Source organism: Dipodomys merriami, unplaced genomic scaffold, assembly GCF_024711535.1.
Source record: "Dipodomys merriami isolate MVZ:Mamm:240054 unplaced genomic scaffold, mDipMer1.0.p SCAF_3, whole genome shotgun sequence".
NCBI lineage: Eukaryota > Metazoa > Chordata > Mammalia > Rodentia > Heteromyidae > Dipodomys > Dipodomys merriami.
Genome location: NW_027204492.1, coordinates 72,777,133 through 72,802,246, shown reverse-complemented (window position 1 = coordinate 72,802,246; position 25,114 = coordinate 72,777,133). Strand labels below are relative to the sequence as shown.

Here is a 25,114-nt window from a genome sequence, read left to right as displayed (position 1 = left end):
GAGCAGTGAGGATTGGCGGAGACTGCCTGTGGTGTTTCTGTGGGTATTGGATGGTGTGCATTGGAGATGCAGGTTCCAGGGCAGCTACCATCACTACCCGGAAGCCTGGATGAGGTTTCCTCTGTACGTGGCGTGCAGCCCTCAGCTTAGTCATTATTCAGCGCGCAGGGCCCCGGCCTGGCGGCAGGCGCGTGCGCAGCTGTGTGGGCGCGCCTGCGCGTGCGCGCCGCCGCCATCTGTGGGTTGGCTGGTTATTTTGCAAGCGGGAGGGGCCGTGCGCGCTCTTGCCTCTGGCCTCTGTCCCCCCTCCCTTCCCGGGTCCGGGTCTCTCCTTCGGAAAGATGTCGGACACGGCTGTAGCTGACACTCGGCGCCTTAACTCGAAGCCGCAGGACCTGACTGATGCTTATGGGCCGCCAAGTAACTTCCTGGAGATCGACATCTTTAATCCACAGACAGTGGGCGTGGGCCGCGCGCGCTTCACCACCTATGAGGTTCGCATGCGGGTGAGTCACGGGGTGAGGGAGACAGCTGAGGGAGGAGGGGGGGGTGAAGTGGGGGTGGGTCAGGCTGCTATGGGGACAACTTATCACGGAGAAGACGCCTGAAGGGGTCATTTGGGAGTTAGGGACTTACTAGGTTTGGCGAGAGGTCTTCAGACTCATCTGTGGCCCGAGGATACAAAAAAACTCCACAGGGGGACAACATACGGTGGGGGCTTTGACGGAAAACAAGTTCCCATGAGAAAGAAGTGAAGCATGGCTGGACCGGGTGGGGAAGATGGACAAAGATTAGTGAGGAATTCAAGTAGATAGGAGTCATGACTGATAGAAGTAAGGAAAGGGAGGGTGGAAAAGGGCTGGGGATGGGGGATGGAAAGCCACGGCGACATATTACCGGGTCTCATAACTAAACTAGGTTACACTGGCTAGTCTAAAGAGGGAGGGCAGGAAGGCCCAGGTTCTTCCCAGTGAGGCCTTTCTGGGATGATACATTTAAGCAATGCCTCTAGGTTAAAGGGAACTTAGACTCCAGGAAAGGAAAACAGTGGGTTTGTGGGGGCCGAAATAGAAAAGGAGTCTCCTTGAAACTGAGTACTTCCTTGAATTAACATCTAAAGGAGAGAACTATTTTACTTATGTACTTTAATACACATTTTAAGTAGTTCTATAAAGGAGTTTCAAATCAACAAGCCAAATTATGAGTACAATACATCTTCATCAATGTCACCCAGTCCATCATGAGAGAAATATTTTATGCTTAAGTTTCCTCAGGTACCACAATGGCTGTATTTCACCGAAACCTGGCCCTGCACTGAACTTGGCGGATTGTCAGTTGCTGCTCTCATCATGTGCTGATCCTTTAGATTTGAAGTATTTAGAATGTTTATTTCAGGAGTTACTAGCTCTTACTTGGATTTTCTGTATATGAAGGACCATTTGACTTTTCCATTCCAGATTAACCTTTTGGATTCTGTCCCTGGTCTGTACATACCTTAATCCATGACATTTCAGTACTGCACAAGGAGTGGCTTCTTCCAGTGTGTACTACAGAGGACTTTATTCTCTAGTGCTTAGTCCACAGTCCAAGGATGGACTGTGCAGATAGAGTACATAGTTTGCAGATTTTTTTCTTAGTTGAACTGGTTATAGGTTAAGAAATGAAAGCACCATTTTCTAGTTTTTCTTACATTTGCTTCTCAGGTTAGCAAGCCAGGATTTGCTCTATGGATAACATACATGCTGCTCAAGCATCATTGAAGACCTAAAAGAGTAAATATATATAGTGGGTTTTTTTTTTGTTGGTCATGAGGCCTGGGCACTGTCCCTCAGCTTTTCAGCTTAAGGCTAGCACTCTACCACTTGGAGGCACAGTGCCACTTCCAGCTTTTTCTGCTATGTGGTGCTGAGGAATCGAACCCAGGGCCTCATGCATGCAAGGCAACCATACTACCGCCTTTCCAGCCCAGTGTTTTCATTTTCTAGTGAATGAATTGAATGGAAGAGTATTATCTCTCATCTGTGCTTTGAAACCTCATTGAGTGATGAGGTCCAAATTCAAGTTGGGCAAAAGTCCAAATTGAAGAAAGAAAAGTGAATAGCAAAACATGAGAAACATTTGTCTTACACATAGCTAAGAGTTATCTGAAATCCTCTCTTTGGAGAAGTATGGAATTTAGGTCCTTCAAAGTATGATAAAAGCAGGGAACTGTTAGAAGTGGAGAACTTAAATTACCTAAAGGAGCCTGGGCAAAAGTTCAGTGTATAACTCTCTGCTGTGCTGTTTGTCATTTTGTGTATTAATGTTCTCTAAAAGTCTCAGGGATTGTGAATCAAATAGCCTTGTACTTCAAGTATTCTAACAACAGACCAACATAGTGTCTACTAAGTGTCAAGGATTGGTTGCAGATCTTGAGTGTGCAAAACTTACATGAAGCTTTCTTTCATCAGCCCTTTCCCATGATTTCCAATTGTATAATGGTGGTAAAAGTTCATGGAAGTTCCTTTTTCTGTGAGTTTTGTTACTTTTGTATTGTTTGCATTCATTTATATGGCTGTGTAGGCTTTTAGTATTTTTACCAAACTCCATTTTGGGGAACATTGCTAAACTCGTTTTCTTTTTTTTGTGTGTGTGTGTGGTGCTCAGGATTGAACTTCAGGCTTCATGCATGCCAAGTACACCATCTACTATTGACTCAAACCCCTACCTGCACAGACTAAATATTGTTGAAACTATTCTGTTTCATTTTGCTCAAGAAGTAATCCTACCTCCATTGTGGGGGAATTGGAGAAGTGTCACGGTGACCTCACGTGAATATATATATATGTATGTATATGTATATGTTACATGTGTTAGTTTCCTGTGGACTTCACCTTTGCTCCTTTTTGTTTTGTTTTGGTCAGAGCGGATCCTCAATTCTGGCTTCTTGATATGATTTCTAGCTTGATGCTCAGGGGCTATCCTAATGTGTAATAGTCTCTTTTTTAGGTGACTGAGATGAAAGGCCATTATTGTCACCATCTTGAGGATGAAGGGAAACAATAGCATTTTTGTGGGTCAAAAGAGTAATACACAAAATGACAGTGATTGATCTGTCTGTGTAAGAATCTACTTAATATTTTTTTTTCTTTTAGTTGGTCTTTTCTTAGCTTCTGTGAAAGCCTAATAATAATAGAGGTCCGACTGTTTAGGGATCCCAGTATATGCAATGAACCCTGATAGACATCTAGAATCACTTGATACTAAAGGGCTTTTTTCCTCTTCTGGAATTCTGAGAATTTTTCTATAATGATGATTTTGAACAGTTAGTACATGCAAATATTACAGAAGGTATGCTGTAAAAATCTTTCTCCATCCTTTCCCTCCAGAGATTCTCTTTTCTTAAGTAACCACTGTTTCCAGTTTCTTGTTTATTCTCTTAAAGAACAGTTTCAATGATAAAATACTATTTTACATGTATCTCACTGCATTTCAACCATTAACATTCCTTGGACCTTGAGGATCCTGTGTAGGTTGTAACTAACGTCAGCTGGCTAGGGGGTGTGTGTGTGTGTGTGTGTGTGTGTGTGTGTGTGTGTGTGTGTGTGTGTGTGTGTGTGTGTGTGTGTGTGTGTGTGTGTGTGTGTGTGTGTGTGTGTGTAACGTCAGCTGGCTAGGGGTGTGTGTGTGTGTGGGTGTGTGTGTGTGTGTGTGTGTGTGTGTGTGTGTGTGTAACGTCAGCTGGCTAGGGGTGTGTGTGTGTGTGTGTGTGTGTGTGTGTGTGTGTGTGTGTGTGTGTGTGTGTGTGTCCTGGTCTTGAACTCAGGGCTTAGGCTCTGTCTCTGATCATTTTTTGTTCATGGCCATCACTGTACCACTAGCACCGCTCCACTTTTGCCTTTCTGGTGGTTAATTGGAAGTGAGTCTCACAACTTTTTTGCCCAGGCTGGCTTTAAACTGTGATCCTCAGATCTTAGCCTCCTGACTAGCTAGCATTATAGGCTTGAGCCACCAGTGCCCGGCTAGTTATTTAGCTGTTTTTTTTTTTTTTTGGTCAGTCCTGGGTCTTAAACTCAGGGCCTGGGCACTGTCCCTGAACTTCTTTTGCTCAAGGCTAGTACTCTACCACTTGAGCTGCAGCACTACTTCTGGCTTTTTCTTTTTATGTGGTATTGAGGAATTGAATCCAGGGCTTCATGTATGCTAGGCAAGCACTCTACCACTAAGCCACATTCCCAGCCCTTATTTAGCTTTTGATGGCCTATACCAGAACTGGATCCTGAAAAGTTGATATTCAGAATTGAGGAATGTAAAGCTTGATGAACTGAAGAATGTATGAATCTCCAACAGAGCTCCAAGATGCTCTTCTATTGCCAAGAGGCAGTATAGACAAAGGAAAAAAATCAAATTTTTTAGCTAGGTGCCAGTGGCTCATGCCTATAATTCTAGCTACTCAGGAGGCTGAGATCTGAGGTTTGTGATTCGAAGCCAGCCCAGGCAGGAATGTCTGTGAGACTCTTATCTCCAATTAACCACCTGAAAACCAGATGTGGTGTTGTGGTTCAAGTGGTAGAGTGCTCGCCTTGAGCTGAAGAGCTGAGGGACAGTGCCCAGGCCCAGAGTTCAAGCCCCCTGACCGAGCAAAAAACAAAAAACAAACAAAAAAATTACTAATTTCTTTTGTTACCCATCCATAGCTCTGAATTGTCTGGCAGGAAATATTGTTTGTATTAATACAGGTGATAGGCCATTTCTATTTAGAACTTTTAGACAGGACTGCAAATCAGGGCTTTTTGTTTGCCAGAGGTTTGTTCCTCTTTTCACTGGAGCCTAAGAAATCATTTCAGTGTTTAATATGTAAAAATAAGTCATTTATATCTGAAGTAAACTATTGTCAACCAACTTATGTAATGGCTATTAATTTTTCCTTTTGCAGGTAAGGGAAGAATAAGATCTATAGGATCACTATTAAGTAATTGAGTATTGATAACTTTGCATTTTGGTAATTTAGACATTGTCATGGTTTTTGATTTGATGAGATCTTGAGTAGTTAGGTAGACAAAACAAACTGCATATTATAGTAGTGTTTTTTGTTTTTTGTTTTTGTCAGTTGTGGGGCTTGAACTCTGGGCCTGGGTGGTATCCCTGAGCTCTTTTGCTCAAGCCTAGCATTCTATCACTTTGAGCCACAATGCCACTTCTGATTTTCTAGTGGTTTTTGGAGAAAATAGTCTCATGGACTTTTTTGCCAAGCTGGCTTTGAACCACAATCCTCAGATCTGTGCCTCTTGAGTAGCTTGGATTACAGGGTTGAGCCACCAGCATTTGGCTACAGTAGTATTTTAAAAACCTAGTAGGTGCTGGTGGCTGACTTTTATAGTCCCAGCTAGTTAGGCTGAGATCTGAGGATTGAGGTTTGAAAAGTCTATGAGACTCTTGTCTTTAGTTAACCACCAAAGAGTGAAAGTGGAGCTGTGGGACAAGTGGTAGAGCCTTGAACAAAAAAGCTGTTTGATGCTGGGTGCTGGTGGCTCACGCCTATCATCTTAGCTGCTCAGGAGACTGAGATCTGAGGATCACAGTTCAAAGCCAGCCCTGGCAGAAAAGTCCATGAGACTTATCTCCCTTTAACCACCAGAAAACCAGAAGTGGTGCTGTGGCTCAAGAGGTAGAGCACTAGCCTTGAGCTGAAGAGCTCAGGGATGGTGCCCAGACCCAGAGTTCAAGCCCCACAACCGACAAAAACAGAGCTAAGTTGGAGTTCCTGGGGCTCTGGGTTCGAGCCTTAGTGCCAAGAAAAAAAACACCCCAAATTCAATACCATGTCAAGCAGTATTAAAGTGTAAATGTAAGAGTAGTTTGGGGGAGGTAGGCCACAATATCCAGCTGGTGTTGTAAGAAACGATGTTTTGGATGAAATGAGAAGTTGAGCTAGGACTTCAAGAATGGAAAGAATCTGAAGGAAAAACAGAATGAAGCATAGCTTGGAGGTGTTTATCTCTTTCTTTCTTTTTTTTTTTTTTGAGACGAGGTCTGGCTATGTAGCCCAGGCTGGCCTGAAATTTATCACCTTCCTGTCTCAGTCTCATGGGTGCTAGGATTATAGGCATGCACCACCATATGCAGCTTTTAGGTCACTTTAAAAAATTATTATGGGGGGGGGCAGGAGAAGGGAGATGGGAAGGGATGGGAAGGGGAAACAAAGGAGGAGGCTACAATGCTTAATAAGAAATGTACTCATTACCTTGCTCATGTAATTGTAACCCCTCTGTACGGTATTTTTGCAATAAAAAATTAAAAAAAATATTATAAAGATGTATAAAATTTGGTCACTATTTTAATTAAAAAAATCATGTGAGGGCTGGAGACAAGACTCAATAGAAGAACACTTGCATAGCAAGCATGAGAGCCTGAGCTAATTCCCAAGTATTGCAAAAGAAAGTCAAAAGAATGAAAAAATGGCCAGGCGCTGGTGCCTCATGCCTGTAATCCTAGCTATTCAAGATGCTGAGATATGAGGATCATGGTTCAAAGCCATCCCAGGCAGGAAAGTCCATGAGACTCTTACCTCTAATAAACTACCAGAAAACCTGAAGTGGTACTGTGGCTCGAGTGGTAGAGTACTAGCCTTGAGCTGAAGAGCTGGGGGATAGAGCCCAGGCCCAGAGTTCAGACAGGCCCCACAACAGACAAAAAATGTAATTATGTGTCCGTGGTAAGTTGTACAATGAACAATGTCTTTCTTTTGTCTGGTCTTACTCTTCAAAGTCAGTCAGTATTACTAGTATCTTCATAAATGTTATTAGTTTAAGTACATACACCTATATCCACATACAGGCAAGCTTATACATGTGCATGCACATGTACACTCATACACACGCACACTATTCTGCACTTGATTTTACCCACTTAATATCTTTCCATACTGGTGTACGTAGATATTTCACATTCTTCATTATATAGTATCCCACTATATAGTTATACTATAGTTTATTTATCCAATTTTCTATTGATAGGCATTTATTATTACAATATAGTGAAAATTCTTTTATACACATATTTGCAAATGATAAGTCTATTTGTGGGATAGTTCTAAGCAGCAAGGGAGGCTTTTTTTCATTGTTAGCAATGGAACCAGATGCTCTACCACTTAGCCACATACCCCCAGTGCTACAAAGGGACTTCTGTGTGTGTGTGTGTGTGTGTGTGTGTGTGTGTGTGTGTGTGTGTGTGTGTGTGTGTGTGTGTGTGTGTGTGTGTGTGTGTGTGTGTGTGTGTGTGTGTGTGTGTGTGTTGATCCTGGGGCTTGGGCTTGGGCATTGTCCCTTTCCTTTTTTTGCTCAAGGGTAGTGTTCTACCTGTTGAGCTACCTGTTGAGCTACAGCTGATTAATTGGAACTTAACTGTCCCCGCTGGCTTTGAACTAGAATCTTCACATCTCAGCCTCCTGAGTAGCTTGGATTGCAAACCTGAGCCACCAGTTCTCAGTTCTTGTTTTCGTTTTTGCACTCTACCACTTGAGCCACACCTTCACTCCCTACTTTTTGGTGGTTGATTAGAGATAATAATCTGACAGACTCCCCCCCACCCTGATTTGAACTTGAATTCTGAGATCTCAGCCTTCTGAGTAGCTAGGATTACAGATGTGAGCCACCAGCACCCAACAAGGGACTTACAACCATTTGTGACATGATTGGGTTTATGGTAATGATGACACTCATCTGGTGCTTTTTGAATGGGTTGTAGGGACATCATCCATGGAAGCTAATTTTTTGTTTGTTTGTGGTGCTGTGATCAAGTCCAGGGTCTCTCATATTCTAGCTAAGTTTTTGTTGTTGTTGGTTGTGGGACTTGAACTCAGGACCTGGGTGCTGTCCTTGAGCCTCTGTGCTTAAGGCTAGCACTCTACCACAGCACCACTTCTGGTTTTTGATTAGTTAATTGGAGATAAGAGTGTCTTTTCTGCCTGGGCTGGCTTCGAATTGTGATGATCAGATCTCAGCCTCCTGAGTAGCTTTTTTTTTAAAACCACTGAACTATATCTCCAGACCTATAGGAGCTATTTCTTCATTAAAATCTATACAGTGGTTCTGATAGGTGGCCACCCCTGGGTTGAATATTATTTACCATTTCTCATTTCTTTCTTTACTGTAGACAAATCTACCTATCTTCAAACTGAAAGAGTCCTGTGTACGGCGGCGCTACAGTGACTTTGAGTGGCTGAAAAATGAACTGGAGCGAGATAGTAAGGTATAGTTTTTGTAGTTCCCCTTGGAGTAAGAAATACACATTTGCTGAGAAGATGTTACAGTCTGGCTGATCATTGATGGCTCAATCCTAGCTACTTAAGAGGCTGTGAGATCTAAGGATTGTGATTTGAAGCCAGCCTGGGCAGGAAAATCTGTGAGACTCTATCTCCAACTAACCACTCCAAAAGCCAGACGTAGAGCTTTGGCTTAAAGTAGTAGAGCACTAGCCTTGAGCAAAACAGCTCAGGGAAGTATCTAGGCCCTGAATATCTTTTGCCCATGATGGGCAAAAAAATAAAAAACAAAATCACAGTCTGTAAAAGCTTGTATGGAATAGAGAAGATGATCACACATCTACTAAATTCCAATATATTGAATCTGGGGCATACACTTTGAAACTTGAAAGAGGTAAGTTATGACAGTTTTTAAAATTGTTATAAACTTTATTAATTAGTTTACATCCTCTTTTTTTCTTTTTACTAAGTCTCCAAATTCCCTGGGGGTATTTTACATCTCAAGTGGAATTAAATATACAGTTTGCCTACTTTAAAGGCCACATGTGACAATGCCTGAAGACGCTGAGGATACAGTGCCTATGGCAGTGACTGGGGTCATGTGTGGCAGTGTTTGCCTAGGATATTTTTTAGGTATTACTTCCCTTAGTAGCTAGTAAAGTCTTATTACAGTTTAAGTCCAGTAGGTGCAACAAGAAGGAAAGAGTGTCAGCAAAGGTCTAGCTAAATTTTTGAATGGTAGTAGATTATTAAGGAAAGTGAGGGTTAGTTGAAGTTTATTTCCTTTCTTTTTCTTTTTCTTTTTGTCAGTCCTAGGGCTTGAATTCAGGGCCTACGTGTTGTCCCTGAACTTCTGTTTTTTTCAAAGGAAAAAAACCCTCTTGTTTCCATTTCCTGGAATTCATTTCGATAACTTTGAGCTTTCTTGCTCAAGGCTGGTGCTCTACTACTTAAGCCACAGCTCTACTTCCAGCTTTTTTGGTGCATAATTGGAAATAAGAGTGTCATGGACTTTCCTACTTTGAATTTCAATTCTCAGATCTTGGCTTCCTGACTAGCTGGTTTCCAGACTAGTAGGATTATAGGTGTAGGATACCAGCACCTAGCTATTTCCTTTCTTTTGAGACAGAATTGGATCAGTCTGAATTATCCTGGTTATCTTCTAAGATCTTAGTTCTTGAAAGTTGCTGACCATGGGATAGGGTGAATGGTATGTACATAGCTTAATAAGAAATTATGTATCTAGAGATTTTTTTCAAATTTGCTTTCATTAGTTATAATGTAAGGGGAAGATTTCATTGTTCTCTTTCCACACGTTTACAATGTATTAAAATCAGTCTCACCCCCCTCTTTATCACTAGCTGTACAGGAATTTACAGTCTCATTCCCTTTCTTCCCCTCTCCTACATGGCTGATAATTTGTGTCTTTTTGCAGATTGTAGTACCACCACTGCCTGGGAAAGCTTTAAAGCGGCAGCTCCCTTTCAGAGGAGATGAAGGGATCTTTGAGGAGTCATTCATTGAAGAAAGGAGGCAGGGCCTTGAACAGTTTATTAATAAGTAAGCCAAGTTCCTGGAGGCTCCACTTGCTATGTTTGCCATTGTACTGTGTGTATGTGTGTGTGTCTGTGTGTCTGTGTGTCTGTGTGTCTGTGTATGTGGTATGCTGGTTACTAAATTACCTTGCACATGCTAGGCAAACATTCTACCTGTGAGCTACATTCTCTGTCAGGATACTTGTCTTCCTTAGTCTTTGTCCCTCCCATTTTTTCATAGTGGATACTGTCCTGTGGTTCTGATTGTGTGTTGGACTGAGTAGATAGTAAAACTCCATACCTTTGAGTTCTGGTCTTGGATGTCTGATCCTGAAAGAGCATTGCATGCTAATGCTTTTATCTATGGACTCCCCTCCCTTGTCCTTCAATCCTCCTTCCTCTATATAATATTAGGTTTTAGGTGGTACCTCACTGCTCTGTCCTCTAATGGCTCAATCCTTAGGTCTGACCTTGTCTTTACTCCCAACTCCAAACTGCTGTCCATCTGATAGTTATACTACTGATAACTATCTTGTCTCTTTATAGAATTGCCGGGCACCCACTGGCTCAGAATGAACGCTGCCTACACATGTTCCTGCAGGAAGAGGCAATTGACAGGAACTACGTCCCTGGGAAGGTGCGCCAGTAGAAGCCCCTGTCACCACTTGCCCTCTACTTTCCTGCTGAAATGACATTGGTTTTTACACTAAGCCTCTCTCTCTCTTTGATCTGAAGTTGGCTACCCATCCCCTGGCCTGATAGACTGTCTGGCATTGTGCCCCTTGGTACCTGACCATACCATGTGGGCACTCTGCTAGGATCCTCTTCTCTGAGGAGAGGTGGGAAACCACAGGCAGTTGCTCTTTGCTTGGGATTGGGGGGTAGGTGGGGAGTTGGACTGGAAGGCAACTTTGGGGGTATTTACCCATGCCAGTTGGCTAACGGGGTGGGGGAGGGGGGCTTTGCTGGAAAGTACTTGTATACATACTGATGCTGCAAGTCCAGGGGATTTTTTTCTTACTCTTAGGTTTAACCAGGACCGCTGAGCAGGGAGAAACAAAACAAAAAGAGAAACAAACCCTGCCTTTCCTACCTGCATGAACGTTTTCCTTTTTGAGAAGGTGGTAGAGACCCTAAGGCTTTCCTTGTTTCCTTTAGGCCTGCTCCCAGTTTTCTCGAGTTTATTTTGCTGCTTTACCTTTCTCCCATGTTGCTTTCCATGGCAGTTATACTAGAATTTAAGCAGTCTGTTGTGTAGAACAACGTGTGCGGGTTTCCTGGGCCCCTCATCATGGCTGCTACAGAGTCAGAAGAAAGCCATAGGGCAGTAGGGGAGCTTCTATTGCCTAGTCCTCCTCCCTTTGTGGCTCCCTACTCTGGCTGCCTAGTTTTCCTCACTAGTGGGTGAGTAAATATGGACCAACAGTTCTTCCTTTCCAGGCCCTTTCTACTTTAGGGGTTAGCTTTGTGGGTTTGACGGATTGAGGGGTGGAGATAACTCATCACTGTCAGGTGATCCCCTGAATGGTGGGAGGAGATCATGTTCTAGGTTCCCCTGGATGGGAGGGAAGGACTTCACCACTTTCCTCCTTCTATTCTCCCTTTCTCCATCCCTTCAGTGCTCTCCCAAGGGCCGAAGCACACAAACAAACCACACAGTCTCTTGATTTCTTTTAAGCACTTTTGAGCTGTTGAATGGGGCTCGGGGGCCAGAGTTATTAGCTGCCCTCCCCAGCTTGGTCACAGGGTTATTGAACTGCCTGCACTTGTTTCCTATGGAACTCCAGCCTTGTCCCCAGAACCTGAACTCAGGCTAGCACCTGGGCATGGATTTCCTAAATTTTACAAAGGCTAAAGCAGCTAGTTGAGACTGGTATTTATCCTAGACTTGTGTTTGGGAGTGGTTTGTTTGCTGGGGCATGCTATCCATCAAAGTGGTGAGATGAGAGCAAGTAAACTTTTGGTGCCATGTGAAGGTTGGGGCTCTTTGCTTAGACTCTCTATCATGTATTGGAGTAGTTTCTGGGGGAAAGGGTTGCTGATTCTGATGTGACCCTGGTCAGAGAGATTAGGATTGGGTTTTGATGTAGGATTTGGAACCCATCTAAATATTGAGGTTCTATGAAACAGATCATCTCTCCAGCTGCTGAGCCTATGCCAGAGGCTAAGCAGCTGCTAGAGAGAGGCGTTCTGCTCCCTTTCCCACCTCACCAGTGTTGGCGTTGTTGCTGCCTTTATGATTTGTATCCTCTGTTACAGACTTTTTTAAAAAAAAATTTCCTCTTTTCATTGTGCACAAATGCTGAGAGTCTAAGGCCCCATCTCTGCTATGTATATATACTCTGATTTAGGGCTTTTATTCAGCAAACTGTTCTTCTGTCAGACAATGTCATATTCAACTCTGTTCATATTAAACCACTGTGAAGCAAGCCTCTGTTTTTCTCCTTAAGTTGTAAATTTAATATTTCTTAGTGTTGTGGAAATGCTGGGTATTGTGCATAAGTCATATAACATGGCCAGTGTCTTGAGATGAAAAGTAAGTTTTGCATTGACATTACAAAAAAAGTAGATCCTGTCTATTGTGATTATTTTGTATCTATCCTTTTTTTGCATCTTGCAATTGACTTTGACACAGCTGTAAAGCATCTGCTCACAGGAAGCAGCCATACATACAGTACCTGTGGTTTGGATCACATTTAGCATATTTGGTTTTGAGCTGCAGACTTGTGCTAATTTAGATGGAATATATTCATATTATACATGTTTGTATATGTATATAATATGTGTACGTAACACACTCATCCTCTGACACACCCACACACCACCAACAGACCCTGTTTCTTTCAAAATGTTGACATTTTGTTATTTTTCAAACTGATTTGATGTACACAGAAAAGTGGGTGATCTCTCCGAAACTTTTGATGAGTTGATATTTTCATCTGACCAATGTATTCTGAAATGATGTTTTACACAGAGGTGGTTTTGGGAAAGGTTGGAATGAGGGGGGTAGGCATTTCATCATTTGGAAAATTAAAGCAAGTTCAGTATGAAAAAGAAGATATAAAACATGATGTGTCCGAACAATAAGGAAATTAAGATGACTTAACAGCAGTATTTGGTACTAAGTAGAAGAGGGATAGCTACACTAAGGAAGTTAAGAGACTTTTGGTAGGTGAGGAATGAGATGACCAAAGAGATCTGGGGGAATGAGAAAAAAATAGCTGTTACTATGAAACAAGGGAAAGGAAGAAGAAAGAGATACAGCCTTTTTAGGCAGCAGTATTAGAAAATGGACAGGAGATTCTAGAAAAAGTAGCTATGAAATAAAGTATTACCAAAGGTTTGGTCAGATGACATTTGTTTAACAAATGCTAGTTAAGTTTTGTATGCCCAGCTCTGTGATAAAAGCTAGCTTTGGGTAGGGTGGCTGGTATTAGTAAAATACAAGTGCATTCTCTTTCTGCATAGTCTGGAATAAAAGAGATTTCTATACCAGACAAAATATGCCAGACACAACTTCAGATAAGATGCTCAGACTTACCTGGTTAATTATCCAGTCTTTTTTCATTTCTCTCTTTTAGTATCAGACCAGTTAAATTCCTTCTCTTTGGAGTGAAATTGGCCATTTTAACAAAGTAACTAGGTCTTGCAAGGACTGTAAATCCAAGCTGTCTTATCCATCTATTTTGAGGCAAAGCATAGTTTTCTTTCATAAGGAATTAAAGTTTACACTCAAATCTAAATATTTACTACTAATGAATCCTCCTTATTCATAGCACAGAAGGGCTCAATCTTATACTGGAATCTGAGAGACAGGCTAACAAAACATTTTATACATAGCTATACCTAAAAAAGCTATATCTTCACATTCCAAAGATGCCTTATCGACCTTGTCCCATTCTTTAAGATTAGGAGTTGAGCTAGTAAAAGTGGGAGAGGTAAACAACAGCAGGCTTCTCAGGAGCTTTTGTATCATAGGTATCCTAGGTAGATGCTTCTATGTTGAAATATCTGGGGTAATAATTTAAGTAAAATTACTTTGTGCTGTGGAAATGCAGACCAGCTGCTCACTGGAATGGATATTTCTTCATATCCTTGAGGGTTGTTGAGTCACCCATGATATTCTCTTAGACACAATAACAGTTCTAAATTTTCCTCACTTGTCTCATTTTTTAACCCTTTTACCTTTATACTTTTGAAATTTCTCCAAGATCCTCACATGTCCCTAAGTCCTAGAGCCTAAAACTGGATAATACTTTTAATTATAGCTTGAAGGATAGGTGGTTGTTATTTCCATTTATACATCATAGTATTCAAAGTTTACTTTTAAAATATAAACTCTTTGGGACTAATTTAGCTTGTTCTCTGCTAGTCCCTTCCTGACCACTCACCAACCTCTCATTCCTCTTATCTCTTTTGCCTTGCTTATACAAAAAATATAGTACTTCACTTATTTGGAGGGAAATGAAACACTTAGCTAGACACTTCATCTGAGGCAGTCCCATGACCATTCATTCCTTTTCCCACATTGGCATTACTTTCAGCCAAGACCAGAGCAAGACTGACAAGCAGATCTGGGAAAACTTAATTTTGATTTTTGAGGCTACAGTCTGTTTAGCTTGGACTTCCTCTTTGATTATTTCGGATCCAAATCTTTTTTTTTTTTTTTTTTTGCCAGTCCTGGGGCTTGAACTCAGGGCCTGGGCACTGTCCCTGAGCTTCTATTGCTCAAGGCTAGCAATCTACCACTTGAGCTACAGCACCACTTCCGGCTTTTTCTGTTTATGTGGTACTGAGGAATTGAATTCAGGTCTTCATGCATGCTAGGCAAGCACTCTAGCACTAAGTCACATTCCCAGCCCGAATCCAAATCTTAAATTCCAAGCAGGGAGGGAATAAAGGTAGGGGCCAGGAAGTGTTGCTGTGGCTCAAGTGGTAGAGTGCTCGCCTTGAGCTAAAGAGCACAGGGACAGCGCCCAAGCCCAGAGTTCAAGCCCCATGACCGGCCCAAAAAAAAAAAAAAACCCAAAAACTTATTAATAAAAAAATAGATAGGGGCCAAGACTGAGATGGTGACTTAAATGGGCTAAATTGCAAGATATTAGCTCTTCTGGTTGGCTCCACGTGTCAGTCAGAAATGAACCAACAAATATTCAGTTGGTAGAGTGGGAAACCTATACCCTCTCCTAATTGGCTTCTTAAGAGGCAGGCCATAGGGGTTCCTGCTTATTTCCTGGAAAGAAAGACCAATGGCAATTTTGAAAGCTGAGGACCAGCTTAATATTTCCTGAAGCTCCCTCTGTATAGTATCTTTACAATAAAAAATTAAAAAAAAATATTTCCTGAAGCTATCAGCCATTTTCTTTGGTGTTTGTATGGCTGATTTAGTAACGGTTCCCACCTAACCTGTCTCACGTTATAGTAGATTTTCTGGCAGCTAGGGAGGTCCAGCCTGAAGTCTTCCTCCTAATTTGGCCATTGAGGTCTTGGCTTAGGGAGCTGGGATAGGGGGCTAGGGAATGGGGCATTACGGTGATACCCATCGTGTCAACATCAGCATCACCACGGGATTTGAGATTCACGGTGGTAACAGGAAAGACCACAGCAGTAGGAGCTGCTGGAGAATCTGGAGATGCTTAGAAGCTGCCACTTTGTGGCTGTGAAGATCTTCTTTGAATTAAATCTCTGTATTAAGTTCCTCAGAGAGAACAGGAAATGTCAGATCCAGAAACTTTCGCCATTTACATGGTTACTCTTTCGGTCAGGTATATCCTGTATTGTACAATTTCACTCCATAGACCTTCCCAGGTTGATCAACTAGAGAACCACTGTACTGAATCCATTGGCCCTCACAACCTGAGTCTTAGAGAGGTAATTTCCTCAGTGTAAATAGACTTAAACTCATTTTCTTAATTTTTAAAGTTTTGTGTTTGCTGGTATTGGAGTTTGAACTCATGGACTAGGCACTGTCCCTTATTTTTTTTTTCTGTCAAGGCTGGTGCTCTACCACTACACAGCTCCACTACGGACTTTCAGGTGGTTAAGACTTTTTTTTGGTCGGTTGTGGGGCTTGAACTCTGGTCCTGGGCCCTATCCCTTAGCTCTTCAACTCAAGGCTAGCATACCACCACTTGAGCCACAGCGCCACTTCCGGTTTTCTGGTGGTTTATTGGATATGAGTCTCATGGACTTTCCTGTCTTGGCTGGCTTTGACCCTTGATCCTTAGATCTCAGTCTCCTGAGTAGCTAGGATTACAGGAATGAGCCACCAGTGCCTGGCTTGATGATAACTTTTGAGTGGAGATAAGAGAATCATGGATTTTCCTTCCCTGTCTGGCTTTGAACAGCAATTCTCAGTTATCAACTTTCATAGAAGTTAGAATTGCACAGGTGTGAGCCACTGGTGTCCCGTTTGATTGCTTGTCTGTCTGTCTGTCTGTCTGTCTGTCTTTCTCTCTCTCCCTTCCTTCCTTCCTTCCTTCCCCTCCCCTCTCTCTCCTTTCCTTCTTCCTCTCTTTTGGGGTTGGTACTGGGGATTAAATTAAAAACTTGCACTTGTTCTTTCATGGCTGGTGTTACATTATTTGAACCACACCTCCCCTCCTGACTATCCGCTGATTAATTAGAGAAAAGTTTCTTGGCTCTGTCTGTGGAGCTGGCTTTGAACCTTGATCCCCAGATCTCAGCTTCCTGAGTAGCTAGGATTACAGGTGTGAGTAAATGTGAATATTTTAAAATGAATAACAACTTTTCCAAAGAAATAAATATCAGTGAGAAGGATAAAATTGTCATTTTTTGCAAGTTACACTAATGACCTAATAAAGAGACTTCTAAATTCTCATCTTTTTGTGCTAGTCCTGAGACTTGAACTCCAAGCCTGGGCTCTGTCCCTGAGCTTCTTTTGCTCAAGGCTAGAACTCTACCATTTGAACCACAGCTTCACTTCTGCCTTTTTTTTGTAGTTAATTAGAGATAAGAGTCTCACAGGCTTTCTAGCACAGACTGGCTTCAAACCTTGATCATCAGATATCACCCTCCTAAATGGCTAGGATTACAGGTGTGAGCCACTACTACCTAGCCTGAATTCTCATATTGCTCTGCATTTGATCTGTTATGCTATTATGGGTTGAAGTATATTATATATTATTGTGATAAAAATAGATGTATAATATGAAATTTACCACTGCAGCCATTTAAAAATGTATACCTCAGTGGCATGAAGCACAGCTACATTGTTAGGCATACATCACCATCATACTTTTCAAGAACTTTTCATCTTTCCAAACTGAAATTCAAAAAACTCCTCACTGCCTCTAGCAATCACCATTATGTTTTCAATTTTTACCAACTTGACAATTTTAGATACCTCACATAAGTGTAATTATAGGAAGTGGCACTGTGGCTCAAAGTGATAGACCACTAACCTTGAGCAAAATGAGCTCAGGTACAGTGCCCGAGCCTGGAGTTCAAACCCCATGATTGACCAAAAAAGTAATTATATAATATTTGACTTATTTTGTGACCAATTTCTTTCACTTAGCATATCTTCTAGGGTCATCTGTATTGCAGCACACATCAAAATGTCTTCATTTTAAAGGAGGAATAATCCATTGATACACATATTTTGTTTGTCCATAAGAATTACTTAGATTATTTCTACATTTTGGCTATTGTGAATAATATTGCTCTAAATCTCAGTCTGTTCAAGTCTCTGCTTCTAATTTCTTTGAGTATATAACAAGATGTGGAATTACTGGACTGTATGGCAATTCTCACTTGTCCATCCCTTTTGATGGACATTTACATCTGTGCTATTCAAATTAAATTCACCCTACTCCAAAGTGATGAACAAAGCAATTGAGGTTAAGCACTTAAAAACTTTCTGTGGTGGGCTGGGAAGGTGGCTCAGTGGTATAGCACTTGCCTTGCATGCCTGAGGCCCTGGGTTCAATTCCTCAGCACCACATAAGCAAAAAGAAAAAAGCTGGAAGTGGCACTGTGGCTCAAGTGGTAGAGCGCTAGCCTTGAGCTGAAGAGCTGAGGGACAGCGCCCAGGTCCAGAGTTCAGGCCCCACGACCGGACCCCCCCCCCCCCCAAAAAAAAAAACAACTTTCTGTGGTGCAGGATTTTGAACCTAGGGCCTTGCAGATGCTAGACAAGTTCTCTACCACTGAGATACTACCCCAGTTCATGCATTTAAAAACTATGGTAAACCCAAATGCCAGTGACTCACACGTGTAATCCTAGGTACTCAGGAAGCTGAATTCTGAGGACTGGGGTCCAGAGCCAGCCTAAGGAAGACAAATCTAAGAGACTCTTATCTTTAATTAATTAACAAAAATCTGGAAGTATAGGTGTGGCTCAAATGGTAAAGCAGCAGCCTTGAACAAAAAGGCTAAGTGAGACTGTAATGTCCAGAGTTCAAGCCCCAGTATTGGCATACACATACATGCACACAGACAGACACGTAGACACATAGACATACACACATGCATGCATGCACACATGTATACTAATACCCTAAACTACTTTAGAAATTTGACATGGACATGATATCTAAATGCATTATCACTTACTTTTCTAGTAATTTTTTTTCTCTAAAGAATATCAGTCCATGCATTGGAAATTCACCAAATAAGCCGGGCACCAGTGGCTCACGCCTATAATCCTAGCTTCTCAGGAGGCTGAGATCTGAGGATCTTGGTTCAAAGCCAGCCCTGGCAGGAAAGTCTATATGAGACTCTTATCTCCAATAAACCACTCAGAAAACCAGAAGTGGTGCTGTGGTTCAAGAGGTAGAACACTAGCCTTGAGCTGAAGAGCCGAGGGAAAGCACCCAGGCCCAGAGTTCAAGCCCCATGACTGACAAAAAAAAAATCCACCAAATAAACATCTGGCCCTGCATCACAGATATGCCACCCGCACGCCCTTCCTGCTACTGGGGCTTGAACCCAGGGCCTGGGTTCTGTCCATTCACCATTTTCTTTCAAAGCTAGTGCTTTACCATTTGAGCCACAGCTCCACTTCTGGCCTTTTGGGGGTTAATTGGAGATGGGTCTCATAGGTTTTCCTGCCCAGGCTGGCTTTGAACTATGATTCTTAGATCTCAGCCCCATGAGTAGTTAGGATTACAGGCAGGAACCAGTGGAGCACAGCATAGTTTTTTCTTCCTAATTCTGGGGCTTGAACTCAGGGCCTAGGCACTGTCTTTGAACCTCTTTGTACTCAAGGCTAATGCTCTACCACTTGAGCCATAGTCCCACTTCTGGCTTTTTTTTGAGTAGTTTATTGGAGATTAAGAGTCTTACTGACTTTCCTCCCTGGGTGGCTTTGAACCAGGATCTCAGATCTCAGCCTCCTGAGTAGCTAAGATTACAGGTGTGAGCCACTGGTGCTTGGCTACAGACAGATTTTGATAGTTTGAGAAGTACTGATTAAGGTATTTCTAGACTTTGTTTTGCTTTTTTAATTTTTGGTGGACATAATACAAGTATTGCTTTAAAGTAGGCTCTGAAGAGTACTGAGTTGAAGGGCATGCACATTTTACATTATCAGTGAAAACAACCTTTTGTTCCATACATTTTATTTTCATGTACATATATATGGTCATGCATGGATGAGTATGTTTTGGGATTATATAGTTTTTCCTATGTTTTGTTGGGCTTCAACCCAGGGCTTGGGTACTGTCCTTGAGTTAAACTCTTTTTTTTTTTTAATCCCTGAGTTTTTATGCTCAAAGGCTCGTGCCCTACCATTTGAGCCACAGCTCTACTTTAAGCTTTTTTTATTTTATTGGTCATGGATCTTGAGCCTGGGTGCTGTCCCTGACCCTTCAGTTCAAGGCGAACACTCTACCATTTGAGCCACAGCGCCACTTCCAGTTTTCTGGTGATTAATTAGAAATAAGGATCTCACGGACTTTCCTGCCTGGGCTGGTTTTGAACTTTGTCCTCAGATCTCAGCCTCCTCAGTAGCTAAGATTACAGGCATGAGCTATTATTGGTGCTTATTCTTTGAGCTTTTTGATGGTTAATTGGAGATAAGCGTCTCATGGACTTTCCTACCCAGGCTGGCTTTGAACCATGGTCCTTAGATCTCAGCCTCTTGAGTAGCTAAGTTTGTAGGCATAAGCCACCAGTGCCCAGCTAAGGTTTACTCTTTATAAACTGTCTAGAATTTATTTTTGTGATGGTATGATACATTACTGTAACTTAATTTTTTCCAAGTAAGGAACTAATTATTCTAATACTTTCTCCAATGATTTGAAATAACACTTACTATACACCAAATTCATATATATATATATTTGAATCTGTTTCTGGACCCTCTAGTTTCTTTCTTTTTTGGGGGGAGGGTCCGGTCGTGGGGCCTAAACTCTGGGCCTGGGCGCTGTCCCTCAGCTCTTCAGCTTAAGGCTAGCACTCTACCACTTGAGCCACAGCGCCACATCCGGCTTTTTTCTTATGTGGTGCTGAGGAATCGAACCCAGGGCCTTGAGCATGCAAGGCAAGTGCTCTACCACTGAGCCACCTTCCCAGCCCACTTCTGGCTTTTTTCTTTTTTTGCTTATGTGGTGCTGAGGAATTGAACCCAGGGCCTCATGCATGCAAGGCAAGCGCTCTACCACTGAGCCACCTTCCCAGCCCCCCCTCTAGTTTCTTTCACTGATATTTGTATGCCAATATCGTATTTTTGAAATTACTCCCATAGATTTATTAAAATTTTTTTCTCAATTTTTATGGTACAGGGTATTGAACTCAGAGTATTATAGCTGCCAGGTAAGTGTTCTATTAGGCAAGTGTTCTACCACTTGAACCATGCACCAGTTCTCCTCCCCCTCTTCTTCCTTTTCCCATTTCTCCTCCTTCTCCTACTCTTCTTCCTCCTCCTCCTCCTTTTTTTCCTCCTCCTCCTCCTCCTCTTCCTTTTCCCATTTCTCCTCCTCCTCCTTTTTCTTCTTCTTCTACTCTTCCTCATTCTTTTTCAAAATATTTTATTGTGTTTAAGTAGTTATACAAAAGAGTTGCCATTAACAAAGCAGTTTATGAATACAGTGCATCTTGATCAATGTCATCTCTTTCAACATTCTTACCCATTACTCCCAACCCATCCCTTCCCTTACTTTTCTTAATTTTGTAGTTTATGTACCTGGGCACTTTCCTTGAGCTTTTTTTTTTTTTTGGTCGGTCGTGGGCATTGAACTCTGGGCCTGGGCGCTGTCCCTCAGCTCTTCAGCTCAAGGCGAGCGCTCTACCACTTGAGCTACAGCGCCACTTCCGGTTTTCTGGTGGTTTATTGGAGATAAGAATTTCACGGACTTTCCTGCCTGGGCTGGCTTTGAACCGAGATCCTCAGATCTCAGCCTCCTGAGTAGCTAGGATTACAGGCGTGAGTCACCGGTGCCCTGCCTCTTGAGCTTCTTTTGTTCAAGGCTAGCTGGCACTCTACCACTTGAGCCACAGCACTGTTTCTGGCCTTTTCTGTTTATGGGGTGCTGAGGAATTCAACCCAGGGCTTCATGCATGCTAGGCAAGCACTCTAGCACTGAGCCACCTTCCCAGCCTTGGTACCCAATTCTTGGTACTTATTATGATTTCCTGGTACTTATTCCATTCCTGAACATTTATCCATTAGGACACAAACAAGGCTACAGTAAAGCCACTGACACAGCCATGTTCATTGCAGCACTATTCACCATAGCCAAGATATGGAATTAGTCCAGATGCCCCTGGGTGGATGAATGGATCAAGAAAATGTGATATATATACACAATGGAATTTTACTCATCCATTAGAAAGAATGATATTGTACCATTCATAAGGCAATGGAAAGACTTGGAAAAGTTATATTAAGTGAAGCAAGCCAGATACAGAGGAACAAAAGTTGTGTGGTTTCCCTCATTGTAGTAGCTATAAATCTAGGTAAACAAACTGAGTGGTATGCAATTGTTTACAAATGAATTAACTAAAGTACAATAGACTCTGTGGAGAACTCAGATATTATAATTCTTTAGAAAGACTAAGTGAAAGCTCAACAAATAAGTACCAGAAAATGGGTACTTCTTAAGTAGTTGTCCAAAGGTGTTACAATTCCATAGGTCAGGTTAAGATTATAGTGTTTCATGATCAATGTTAGCCCTTCATTCTCTTCCATCCTCCCCACCCACTGTCCCTACCTTCAAGTTACATAGTTCATTTTTCCCATAAGGTACATTGAAGATGATGACTACATTATAATTTTTTGAGATGGGATCTTATCTTGGTATATTGACCAGGTTAGTCTTGAGCACTTAGAGACACAAGTGATCCTCCTGCCTCAGTCCCAGATTAGCTGGGACTACCAGTACATACCAACCATGGCTGGCTTGTGATAAATTCTAACATGATAAAATCTTCCCTTATTTTCAAACATTTCTTGACAAGAATTTTGAAAAAGAATTTTGAAAAACATTTTTGAAATCAACCAATTAACTCCATGGAAAATCTTATGGAGATTTTAGTTGAGATTATACTAGATTTTTAAAATATTTTTTGAAGTCACAAACACATTTTAATCTTCACAATGATAGTCCTTATCTTAGTCTCCATTGTTTATGAATTCTATGACCTTTAACAGTAAAACTTTTTTTTTTACAAATCAGATGATATGTACATTTCTTTCCTTTTCCTTTTGCTTAGTATCAGCTGTTCCCTCTTTCTCTCATTCCCTCCCTCCCATCACTGCCCCTGAGTTGCTTAGTTCACTTTCATCAGTTATACTAGATTTTTATTTTGATTTGATAACAGTGAGTATCTTTACATTAGAAAGTTTTTGCAACCACAGGAAGATAGTATAACTTTATTCAAGTAAACTTTTTTTCAGTATATCTCTCCTCTTAGACTTGTTTTGTGTTTCCTATTATTTTGTGATCTTGTCCTTATTTCTCTTTTCTCACATGTAAAGTTTTTGAATGTAGGTATCTTTTTTTCATCTTTTTATTTATGGTATTTGTTCTTTACATAGAAGGGGTTATTCAGTAAATGATAAAATAATTATATTGCTCAAGGCTGGCACTCTATCACTTGAGCCAACCTTCACTTCTGGCTTTTTGTTGGTTAGTTGAAGATAAGAGTCTTATGAACTCCCTGCCTGGCTTAGCTTTTAATTATGATCTTCAAATCTCAGCCTCCTGAGTAGCTACAATTACAGCTGTGAGCTATTGGTGCCTGACTAACACTAATACATTCTTTTCAGTAGCTGCACAGTGACTCATCATATATGTGGATCATCACTTTATTTAATGTTTGACTGCTGCAAATATATTCTTTGCACATATATCTTTTTTTATTTTTCATTCCCCTCCTGTCTGTGCTCCCCTTTGACTCTCCTAAAAAAAGAAAATAAACCCAAGTGCAAAAACAAACACCACCAACACCACCAACTACAGTAACAACAACAAAAAACCCTCCATGTTTCCATTTCCTGGAACTTGTTTCCATCAATAGTATTTTAAGTGTTCAGAAAAGTTATACCTTTATGTATCTATATAAGTATATATAAGTGTGCCTATATAAGTATTTTTTTCTGTTAGGAATTGCTTTGATTGTTATTGCAAAGGTGATATACAGAGGGCCTCATGCATGTGAGGCAAGCACTCTACCCCTGAGCCACCTTCCCAGCCGAGTTCTTTATATTTTTTAGTCTCAAATACTTTGCCAGATGAATCTTTTACAAATGTCTCCTGAAGTCTATATTTGCCTGTTCATATTTGTAATAGCTGTTTGTGATGAACTGGGACTTAAATTTGGGGAAGTCTAATTGATCTTTTTTGTTTTGAAATAGCATCTCACTACATAGTCAGGCTAATCTCAAGCTCATGATTCTCCTGCCTCAGCTTCTCAAGAGCTGAGATTGCAGGCATGTACTGTCATGCTTAGCTAAAATTATTTTTATGGCTATTGCTTTCTGTGCTTTAAGATGCTTTCGACTCCTCAACTTTCAATATTTCTCTTCTCAGTTTTGTTCTAGAAGTTAAATAAATTTAGCTTTTATAGTTTAAACCACTATCCAAGTAGGTTTTGGATATGGTTAAAAATTGTAGTTGAGGTTTTTTTTTCTTCCTTTCTTCCTTCTCTTTCTCTCTCTCTTCCTCTCTCTCTCTCTCTCTCTCTCTCTCTCTCTCTCTCTCTCTTCTTTCTTTCTTTCTTTCTTTCCTTCTTTCTTTCTTTCTTTCTTTCTTTCTTTCTTTCTTTCTTTCTTTCTTTCTTTCTTTCTTTTCTTTCTTTCTTTCTTTCCTTCTTGTCTGTCTGTCTGTCTGCCTGTCTTTCTTTCTTTCTGTCTTTCTTGTCTGAGACTGGAACTACCTGGTGCTCTACCAACTGAGACACACTTCCAAATCCAAAGAGAACTGATTTTCCCATCTGAACAGGGACTTTAAGCCTGGATCCTCAGATTAAAAGTCTGGTGCTCTACTGACTGGGCTACACAGGCTCCTGTGTTATTTATTTTTTCTATACTAAAATTTCTGGTTATTTCAGTTTCATTTGTTGAATGACCTTCTTTTACCTGATCCAGTATTGCTTTGTCAAATGTCAAATAAGTTGGTAAAGGTAGATTTTATTTTTTCTGGGCTCCTATTTTGTTCCAGTTATCAATTTACCTATCTAAATCTGTAGACCTAAATAGTAAGTAATAAGATCAGGAACACAGTTTCTGTAACTTTGTTCTTTTACAAGATTGCTTTGCATATCTTAAGTCCTTAGCATTTTTGTAGACATTCTATAATTTACTTGCCAATTCTATTTTAAGAACCTGGTGGAGCTGGGTTTGGTAAGTATATGCCTGTAATCCCAGCACTTGTGAGGCTGAGGCAAGTATGGGCTATATATCAAGACTCTGTCTCAAAAAAACACAACACTGTGGGATTATGCTTGCAATTGCACTTCATCTATAGATGAATTTGAGGAAGGATTGCCATAACAATATGGATATGGACGTTTCTCAGTGCTTTATCAGAGATTTTGTTTTTGTTTGGTTGGTCATGGAGCTTCAACTCAGGGTCTGGGTGCTCACTGACCTTGTTTGCTCAAGGCTAGTGCTCCACCACTTTGAGCCACAGTGCCACTTCCGGTTTTCTGGTAGTTACTTGGAGATGAGTGTCATAGACTTTTCTGCCCAGGCTGGCTATGAACTGCGATCCTCAGATCTCAGTCTCCTGAGTAGCTAGGATTTTAGGCATGAGCCACTGGTGCCAGGCATATCAGAGTTTTTTTTTTAAACAAATGATATTGCTCTAGATGATGATTAAAAGCTAATTTTAAAAAGCGGTGCCATATGTCACAGCAATTTTGCTTTTAA

General features: G+C 41.3%; 1 protein-coding gene across 3 annotated transcripts in view; it reads left to right on the top strand.

The window, feature by feature from the left end:
- Positions 1-221: 221 nt before the first annotated feature.
- The window catches only part of Snx12 (sorting nexin 12), a 45,790-nt gene continuing 20,897 nt past the window's right edge, over positions 222-25,114 (top strand). For 2 of the 3 annotated variants that reach the window (XM_070040279.1, XM_070040278.1), the window contains exons 1-4: positions 222-506; positions 8,134-8,229; positions 9,678-9,802; positions 10,324-10,414. In XM_070040279.1, the coding sequence (XP_069896380.1) occupies positions 342-506; positions 8,134-8,229; positions 9,678-9,802; positions 10,324-10,414 (477 nt within the window). In that variant the 5' untranslated portion in view covers positions 222-341. Of the gene's footprint in view, positions 507-8,133; positions 8,230-9,677; positions 9,803-10,323; positions 10,415-10,804; positions 12,207-25,114 lie in introns of those variants that run through there. The other variant, XM_070040280.1, reaches the window with a different exon arrangement.